The sequence below is a fragment of the Peromyscus maniculatus genome, chromosome 8 (assembly GCF_049852395.1).
Source record: "Peromyscus maniculatus bairdii isolate BWxNUB_F1_BW_parent chromosome 8, HU_Pman_BW_mat_3.1, whole genome shotgun sequence".
NCBI lineage: Eukaryota > Metazoa > Chordata > Mammalia > Rodentia > Cricetidae > Peromyscus > Peromyscus maniculatus.
Genome location: NC_134859.1, coordinates 59,836,912 through 59,847,012, shown reverse-complemented (window position 1 = coordinate 59,847,012; position 10,101 = coordinate 59,836,912). Strand labels below are relative to the sequence as shown.

Below are 10,101 nucleotides of genomic sequence, written 5' to 3'. Positions count from 1 at the left end.
AAGGCGTTGTACGAGAGACCGTACTGTTGAGAACAGGAGAATGTCTACCTTCCGATCCTTTATGGGCAGCACTCGCCAGTTCCTGAGCTAGTGCATACATAATGAAATGAACAGCAAAAAACAGTAAGATGGCTTAGGATGAGTTTTAGACGGGTATCCAGATGGCCTGATCTTAACTCTGCCTCTGTCTAATTGCTTGACTAAGGATATAAGGGTAGTAATGATGATGCTAGAACAAAGTCAAAAGTTGTGAGCATTTATTATCTGCTGGGCATCTACTAAGAATTTTAAACTCATCTCTGTATCCTCCTAATCAACCCCAGGAATGGACAATTGTATTTTTCTCATTAAGAAAAAGAGATTGAGGCTCAGAGAGGTCACAGTGCCTTTGGTGGCACAGAGAGTCACATCCAGAGCTGGGAAGCAGGTCTGACTTGTTCTATAGGTTAGGAAGCCTCATCCTCTCCCCTAGAAAGCACACTTCCAAAATTAAGTTTTCCCATAAAATTAGGATTATTGTGTGAGTAATGTGGTTTTCAATCTACTTTAGCAAGCAGAAACATGTGTAAATATATAGCATTAAAAATCATCTGGAGATGGCTCAACAGTTAAGAGCACTGGCTGCTCTTCCAGAGGACCATGGTTCAGTTCCCAGCACCCATATGGCAACTCACAACCACCAATAACTCCAGTTCCAGGGGATCAGATTCCCTCTCCTGGCTCCTCAGGCATGTGTGTGGTACACACAAATGTACAGGCCAACCAGCAAATAGATTTAAAATATTGTTTTTACTTTAAAAATTAATTTTAAGGTCGAGGAAATCCACCCGGGGCTCCCAGAATTGAGGCTTTCTGTTCTATCTCTCCCTTCAGCATTCCCACGGGTACCCGACCTCCATGGCTGTGGCCAACCTCACATACCAACCACAGTTCCAGCTCCTTGGCTTGATGGATGGCACAGATGCCCACCCGCTGCTGTTTCTGCTTTTTCTTTGCATCTACCTGCTCAACGCCCTGGGCAATCTGAGCATGGTGGTGCTGGTGAGGTCTGACGGGGCTCTGTGCTCCCCCATGTATTACTTCCTGGGTCACCTGAGCCTTGTGGATGTCTGCTTTACCACAGTCACTGTCCCCAGACTGCTGGCCACTCTACTCCACCCTGTCCAGACCGTGTCCTTCGAGGCTTGCTTTGCCCAGATGTACTTCTTTGTAGCGCTAGGCATCACCGAAAGCTACCTCCTGGCAGCCATGTCCTACGACCGCGCCGTGGCTGTGTGCCGGCCGCTGCACTACGGTTCGGTCATGACGCCCTGGCGCTGCCTTGCATTGGTGGCTGCGTCCTGGGCTGTGGCCCATCTCCACTCCCTGCTGCACACACTGCTCATCTCTGCGCTCTCCTACCCCCGCTCCGCCCCAGTGCGCCACTTCTTTTGCGACATGACAGTGATGCTGAGCTTAGCGACCTCAGACATGTCAGCTGCTGAGACTGCCATCTTCTCAGAGGGCCTGGCAGTGGTCCTGACTCCACTGCTCTTAGTGTCCCTCTCCTATGCCCGCATCCTTGTGGCAGTTCTCGGAGTGCGGACCACAGGAGGTCGGCGCCGAGACTTCTCCACCTGCGGGGCACACCTAGTGGTGGTATCGCTTTTCTTTGGCTCAGTCCTCTCTGTCTACTTCCGGCCATCATCTGCTTACTCAGCTCGCTATGACCGCCTGGCCAGTGTGGTCTATGCAGTGATCACGCCGACCTTGAACCCTTTTATCTACAGTCTTCGTAACAAAGAGGTCAAGGGTGCCCTAAAAAGGGGGTTCAGATGGAGAGCTGCACCCCAAGATGAGTAAGGGAAGGTCTGGGTTAATTGTCATGTCAAAAATAGTACTAATCCCAAATCAATACGGTCTCATTCCCTCTCTCTCCAAAATCAATATATCCTCATTCATTCTCCCCTTCCTTCAAGTTCTATTAATTTTGCTCCGACACAGACTTATACTTTGTTAAATAAACATTAGATCCCAAGCAAATATGACCACGTGTTTGTACAGTGGTATGTAACACAAAGTTAAATGAACGATGGTAAATTGGATGCCTTTGTATGTTGTCTGGATGCTCAAAATAGAGTCTAGTTTCAAATTTGGAAAAATAGTAAGAACAGGAAGTAAGGATAAGGTCATTTGGTCATCTATGCAGTGTAAACGCAGAGTGCAGGCGACACTGTGGGCGAATGGAGAGAAACTGGAGAAGGTGGGGACATGAGGGTGGCTTTAAGGAGGTTTCGCTGTTTGTGCTGTAATGTCAGTCACAGCCATGCAGGCTCTTCCGGGACACTTCTATATGCTCTAAAAGTGATTTTAACTTATTTTTTTCTTTATAGATGCTCTTCTCCATTTGCATTGTGAACATTTAAAGAGATAAAAATCATCCTTCATCCACTCAAATAAACCTCCAGTACCATCCCAGCTCCTCCGTACCATCCCAGCTCCTCTGTACCATCCCAGCTCCTCCAGTACCATCCCAGCTCCTCTGTACCATCCCAGCTCCTCTGTACCATCCCAGCTCCTCTGTATACTATTCTGCAATTTCCTTTTATTCCTAGAAATAATACATCTAGAAGAGCTTGTCCTATCAATACAATCACTCACCTAACTTTGTGATGTGAGCACTCAGTTACATCTTCCACTGATTATTTAATCAGTCCTTGTCAATACTTCAACAATTTAGAATATGTTTTCCAACTCTTTCACTATTACAGGGTAGAATGGACATTTAGCGATGAAGTGTTTGTGGCAAATGCTGTCCTAAGTGCACCATGCATATGAATCTCACTGAGTGAGAGTCTGTGAGGAATTCACATTGTCCAGCACAGGAAACAGACTGAGTGGAAACTAGTGGCTGTCCCCAAGTCTGAAGACAGAGAACACTTTCTGTGATGAATTTTAGTGTATTCAGCTTTTTCCACCTTATTGAACAACTTTTAGTTGCTAACATACAAATTTCTTGAACACATTTCTGTCTACATTTGCTTGCTTTAGTTATTTTTTTAGTTTTTCTTTTGTGTTAATTATGTATTTATTATACACACTAATGGGATGCAGTGTGCTAGTTCAATGTATGTGTACCATACACATCGGCGGAAGCGAGCTGCCCTCTGCATGTTCTCCTCCGGTCCCACTTTTAGTTTTTATGCTCTCTCTTTTCCTGTTCATCTGGCTTCCTTTTAAATTATATTTCTTTATGCTTTTATTCTTTTTTGTGTTGTTCTACTTGTCAAAGTTTATCTGCTGTATTAATCATCCCAGAGAATAGACATTTAGTTAAACTGATATTAACTCTATTGTGTCTTGACTTTCAACTCTATTGATGCTCTTCACTTCCACATTTATTAATTGCTACATCTTATTTTCAAGGTAATTTGTGTTTCTTTTCTAGATTCTTTAAGGCTTATGTATTATCTTGACTTCCAGAAAGGGTGTCTCATATCATAGTTATTGTTGATGGGGCCTGACATCTCTTCTGTTAGCATGAAAACTCTGCGGTTGTCCTTGGAGAATGGAGTTGATGACCCCCTCAGAACTCAGGAATCCTGTAGATCAATTGCACTGCAGCCTTAGTGGTTACTATAAGGTCTCTTGTTATAACAGCCTCTGGAAACTCAGGCTCTCAACTCCTACTACTGTATGGGTTCCACTGTTTCATGTAAGAAACTTTTATATCTTCATGCCTTCAGGTGGTCAAGAACATTCACATTGGTTCATGGAGTACTTTAGACACTATTGCCTAGCCCATTGCTTCCATGATGCAGCTCTTCTAAAAACCTTCCTATGCACAGGGTATCACTGAACACATATCCCCTTTCAATATCTAAGCATTTTTTGCATGTCCTTTTTTCCTCATCCAAAGTATTTTTATTTTTGCCATTTTTCAAATTAAAATATAATTGTATCATATCATTTCTTCCTCTTCTTTTTCCAATCCCTCCCATATCTCCTATACACTCTCTCTCAAATTTATGGCCTCTTTTTATTTATTATTGTTACATATATATATATATATATGCACATAAATATGTAAATACAACCTGCTGGGGCCATTTGGTGGTATTGTGTGTATATGATTTGAAGGATGGCCACATGGTGTTGGATGACCAATTAGAGAACACCTTCTAGGGGAAAACTAAGGACTTTCCACACAGGTATTTTATTTATTTTTATTGAAAAAATACTTTTATACAATATATTCTGATCATGGTTTTCCCTTGCCCAACTCCTCCCAGGTCCTCCCCAGTCATCCAAATCCACAGCCTTTTTTTTCTCTCTCATTAGAAAAATGACAGACATTGAAAAAATAAAGTAAAATGAAATAAAACTGGGGTAGGACAAAACAAAGAAAAAGAAAGAAGCCAAAGAAAAAACAGTAAAACCACATACAGACTCAGAGACACACATTTGTACACAGAGAAACCAAAAAAAAAAAACCCACAAAATCAGAAACCATGATATATATAAGTAAAAAGCCTGAAGTTAAAAAATACAACAAAATGAAACAAAAACCAAAAAACCTCCAAAAATACCCATTGAGTTTATTTTCTGTTGGCCACCTACTGCTGAGCACGGGCCCTGCCTTTAAGTTACACAGCTATTTTAGATGTATATCTATCAAAGTATACCTTCTGTACTTTGACAGAAATACAATGGTATCTGGAAATGACAGACTAAGGAAATAAATTTGAGATGAACACTTATCAAAATGCAAAGGTAGCAACTTTCAGTACTTGAAGATAGTGACAGATGATTTGCCAGTGATGGAGAGAATAGAAAGAGGATAATTATTCTTAAGCTGAATTTCAAGTGAATCAGAAAGAGAGATATAGAAACTAAGACTTCACACAAGAGTATGAAAATGGCATTATATAATATTTTAATAGAAAACTCCTTTCCAAGGACTACTAGGGAAAAATGCCTTGGAAAATAGAGCAACTTCTTTTTCTACCCCAAATTTAAAATCTTTAGTAAGAGAAAAGTAGACAAATAACCAATGGAGGGAAATGCCATCAGCCAGATAAAATGACAACATCCTTAATAGGAAAAAGGAAAGTAAAGCAACTTAAGGCAAAGATGTTACCCAAACAACACATGAAAGGAGAAGTAGCTGATAAACATAAAGAAAGGCCGGGCGGTGGTGGCGCACGCCTTTAATCCCAGCACTCGGGAGGCAGAGCCAGGCGGATCTCTGTGAGTTCGAGGCCAGCCTGGGCTACCAAGTGAGTTCCAGGAAAGGCGCAAAGCTACACAGAGAAACCCTGTCTCGAAAAATCAAAAAAAAAAAAAAAAACATAAAGAAAGGGTCTACTCCACCAATACACACAGTAATTCAACTTAAAACAGTCAAATCTCATATTTTAACTATGAGAGTGATAAACATCTGAAAGCAAAGTTCCAGCACTGGGGACGCTGAAGAAGCAGTAATGGTCCCATTTTCTCTGGGGAACTTAGAGTAGAAGAATGCCTTCAGCAGTTTGGCAGTTTCCACCCAATTACAAAGTGTTCATAACCTTTGAGCTAATATACTTATTTCTGAATATACTTATTTGCTGTGGGACAACATTGCAAAATATTAGGATTAAGACATAAAATTGAAGCAGTATTATTAAATCAAGAATAAACTGAAAACATCCCAATGTCCACCAAAAGCAAGTTATTGATACACATTATTCTAAAAGTGTTACAAGTCCTGTTAAGGGTGGTGATGGTGCACACTGGTAGTCTCAGCACTCAAGAGGTTGGGGCAAAAGGATCACAGCAAATTTAAGGCCAGCCTGAGCAACATGCAGAGACCCTGCTTCAAATTAAAATGGAAAACAGAAAAACAATACAAGTCCTTATGTGAAATGCTGAGTCCATAGCACATTTAAGTGAAAACAATTAGACAAGTGTTTAGGTCACTTATTTATTATATACACTGCTAGGCTGTGCATAGACAATATCTAGAATAACAACTTTAACTGCTTTGATAGAGAAGGTTCCAGAACCACAGAAAACCTTCAAATTTTGTTTCTTAGACACCTTCAAGTAAGTATCTACTATTTTAGTAGTGAGTTTTTGGAAAAGTAAATGAAGTCAACATTGGCATTATTAGGAAGATTTCTTTTCAAAGGTAGTCTTTTTAGGCATATTTTAGGAAATATGAAAATACATATTTTCAAGTCAAGAAATCATCTAGAATAAATACACAAAGCAATGAACAAGGTTTTGTTGATTTTAGGAATTTGCAATCACCTGTATTCAAGACATTTATATCTTTTTTTAAAAAAAAGAAAAGGATGCATCACATTATTTAAACATATAAGGGAGGAAAAACTTACCTAGGGATAACAAATATATTTTAGACCTATCACTATTTACATTTCCTTAGACTATACCCTGGGCCACCCTTTCACTCTCTATAAATTAAGCAACATAAAATAGGACTGGATGGCTCATTCCAAATTACACAACTTTAATTTAAATGAATTGACATCCAATATGTAGACATCATCAGTAGAAGTAGTTCACCATTAACTGACAAATTATTCCAAAAGATGATAATTTTAGACTATGACCTTGAAATAAATTAACATGTGAGAAAGAAACTATGAAGCAATTTGAAGGAATTAAAATGACTCCACAGAACAAATGCATTTTGAGGGCATGTGCACATAAAGTTGGAAATAGTCCTCATTGAATAGATACATTTGTCAGATGCAGAGTACCAAAGTGGCTGAGGAGTTGGAGTTGTTTTCACAAAATTGGAAATTACTGTATATTCTTTGTATACACTATCATTAATGTTTACTTAGATTTAAATGATAATCAAGGAGCACCCAGGATGTGTCAGGTCTTAGTTATGCCACACATGAAGTATAGTGGTAAATTCAAGATGCATGATAGACTCCAACTACTGGAACTTGAGGAAAGTCCCTGCATGTGTAACTATTTGAAACTATGCCTACTATTTGAAAACTTATTTTTAATCTTTTTTTCATTTTTCTTTTCCCTCTCTTCCCTCCTCCCACCCCCTAGATTTTTAATCTTTAGAGTCATTGTCCCAGAGAAAAGTTAGCCATCTGCTTTGAAAACACCCTTCTTAAAGCTCCCTTTATATCCTGATTTCTGAAGCTGTAGATGAAGGGGTTCAGCATAGGAGTCACCACTGTGTACATCACAGCCATGACAGTCTCCTTAACGGTTGAGTTACTAGCTGATGGACATAAGTAGAGACCAATTATTGTTCCATAGAAGAGAGACACCACTGAGAGATGGGAACCACAGGTAGAGAAGGCCTTCCGTATGCTTCTAGAAGAGGGGACCTTGAGGATGGAGGACACTATTCGTGCGTAGGATAAAAATATCAACAGGAATGGGACGATAATGACAAGTCCTCCCAAGATAAATATCATCATTTCATTGATCTGAATGTCAGAGCAGGCTAACTTCAGAAGAGCTGACATGTCACAGAAAAAGTGAGGGATCACATGGTCATCACAGAAAGAAAGTCGCGCCATGAGCAGAGTGTGTGACAAAGAGATGACCGTGGTCAGTAGCCAAGAGAGTGCCACCAGGCACAGACACAGCTTGGTGCTCATGATGCTAGCATAGTGCAGGGGGAAGCAGATGGCCACATAGCGGTCATAGGCCATGGCTACCAGGAGGAAGCTCTCGAGATCTGCAAAAAGTAGGAAAAAGTACATTTGTGCCAGGCAGCCTGCATAAGGGATGGATGGTACTTGGCTCTGCATGTTCTGTAGTAATTTGGGGATGGTGACAGAGGAAAAGCAGAGGTCAGAGAAGGACAAATTACTGAGAAACAAATACATGGGAGTATGGAGATGGGAGTCCAGTTGAATGAGGACGATGATGAGGAGGTTCCCCAGGATGGTGGTGAGGTACATGGCCAGGAACAAGGCGTAGAACAAGTCTTGCTGGAGTGGTTCAATGGGCAAGCCCAGGAGGAGGAACTCCAAGACAACAGATTGGTTTCCTCTTTCCATGCTGACTTCTTAACCTTTTCAAACTTAAGAATGATTTGTATGAATATACAAACATAGAGACAATCAGAACTTTTAGGAAGACATTTAAAAAATTAAATCTAACACCTGTGAGTCATAAAAAATTATTTCATTACTTTGTATTCTTCCAAGTACCTAATAAATTGTAAATTCAACAACACTAATTTCTATAAGAACATTCTGATGAAAATACACTTGTTATTCCAGCTGCTTGGAAAGCTGAAACAGGAGGATCTGGAGGCCTGGAAACATAATGAGACCCTCCTCAATCTAACATTTAAAAGGACTGTGGCTTAATAAGAGTTTCCAGTGCCGTGTAAAATACCATGACCAAAAGCAACTTGGGGAGGAAAGGATTTGTTTTGTTTTACACTTCCACATCACAGTTCATCAACAGAGGAAGCAGAGCAGGAACATAAGCAGGGCAGGAACCTGGAGGCAGGAACTGATGCACAAGCTATGGAGGAATGCTGCTTACTGGATTGTTTCATCTGCTTTCTTATAGTAGCTAGGACCACCACCCACAAAGAACTGTGACTTCTGCATCAATCATCAATCAAAAAGTGTTCCACAGGCTTGCCTAGAGGCCAGTCTAGTGGAGGCATTTTCTTAATTGAGCTTCTTTCCTCCCAGATGACTCCAGCTGGTGTCAGGTTGACATCAAACTAGCCAACACAGGCTGTGAGTGCAGTTCATCAGTAGAGTACTTGCTTAGCACGTGCAATGTACTGTGTTAAATCTTCAGTACTGGACTAAAAAACAATGTGTAATTGTGCCATGAACGGAATTGGATGAGCAAATAGGTAAAAATAATACACAAGTCAGAAAACTATTCACCATTCTTATCACTCTGGAGTGATGTCACAGTGATGGTGGTGGTAAAAATGCTGACAATTGGTAGTAAGTCTAGAGCAACAATTGTCAAAGCTTACTGTTTCCCAATACCAGGATATGCACATAAAACACATAACCTTCTTTGCTTTTCACAACAATCTTATGAGATACTGTTACTCATATTTTTAAGATAAATAAGCAGACATTTATACTCATTGAGTAATTCACCCAAGATCTCACACCTATTAAGCAACAGTCCTGGATGTTAAGTTCAGATAGTCCCACTTCAGAGCCTTGTTTTCAGCCAGGAGAATGTCTGAGAATGGTTACACATGGCAGGTTGGTATATACTGCCTGGGGAAAACCTTACAGATGAGAATAGAGACAACATGAGTTGGGGAAGTATAGGATGTGTTTGTTGTTTTTCATTCACATATCTCATGGTTAAAGGAAGCTACATAAGGGATATCTAACAACATAACCAATTCCACTTGTTCAGAGAACACAACAAGTGCAAACAATGTGCCTTTTTGGGAGAAGAACACAAAAGAACTAGACTCCATGGAGTATAAAATATGAATAAACCAACTCAAGGATCAAGGAATTGGACAAATCCCTGAATTATCTGAATGTGTGAACATGTAGAGAACAACCATGAGACATGAACCCTTGATGATGATTCTTTCCTCTCTCCCTTTACCTCCCCTACTGAGGTAGGTAGTCATCTCTCTATTCATTGCTTCAAAATACAGACAGGGTAGAAAAACAGAGTCCTTAAGTTTTCTTAGTTTTTGTTTCTCAAACCCTGAAATCCAGAATAAGTGAAAATTTTACTGGTAGGTAAAACAAAAAACAACAACAAAAATTTCCTGGCAAAAGTAGAAGGTGAAAAGAAGCATCTTCTTAGGAAGCAAGAGAGTCCCTGGCACAAGGGGGCAGAGTGAGAGTGAGTCAATGGTCTGTGTGTGATTTCCCTAGTGTGGGGAGCTGGCAATGTCATTAGAAGACATGAAGATAAAACACAAGCTTGATTAACAGGGGGAATAAAGCCTTTCAAAACTACCATGTTTAATAAACCACAAATCTGACAAATTTAATGAATTGACTTTCAATGGGAGAAAAAAAATCTAAGTAACTAATATGTATCAAAGAAACCAGAAGGCAATCAATGTTTCATGTATGTCTCTCATTGTGTCATGTCCCAGGTATCCAATGGGTGCTACTC

At 40.1% G+C, this 10,101-nt stretch overlaps 2 protein-coding genes across 2 annotated transcripts; one reads left to right on the top strand and one right to left on the bottom strand.

Annotated features, from left to right (window-relative positions):
- Positions 1–897: 897 nt before the first annotated feature.
- Positions 898–1,937, top strand: Or1r1 (olfactory receptor family 1 subfamily R member 1). Its single transcript, XM_006977361.2, has one exon. The coding sequence runs from the start codon at positions 898–900 to the stop codon at positions 1,840–1,842; it is 945 nt and encodes a 314-aa protein (XP_006977423.1). The 3' UTR covers positions 1,843–1,937.
- A 5,136-nt stretch (positions 1,938–7,073) lies between these two features.
- LOC102919777 (olfactory receptor-like protein DTMT) lies at positions 7,074–8,092 on the bottom strand. Its single transcript, XM_006977520.2, has one exon. The coding sequence runs from the start codon at positions 8,022–8,024 to the stop codon at positions 7,074–7,076; it is 951 nt and encodes a 316-aa protein (XP_006977582.1). The 5' UTR covers positions 8,025–8,092.
- Positions 8,093–10,101: the final 2,009 nt, after the last annotated feature.

Excerpts from the sequence above, each read along its gene's own strand:
- Or1r1 (XM_006977361.2), top strand. The coding sequence starts at position 898 with ATGGCTGTGGCCAACCTCACATACCAACCACAGTTCCAGCTCCTTGGC.
- LOC102919777 (XM_006977520.2), bottom strand. The coding sequence starts at position 8,024 with ATGGAAAGAGGAAACCAATCTGTTGTCTTGGAGTTCCTCCTCCTGGGC.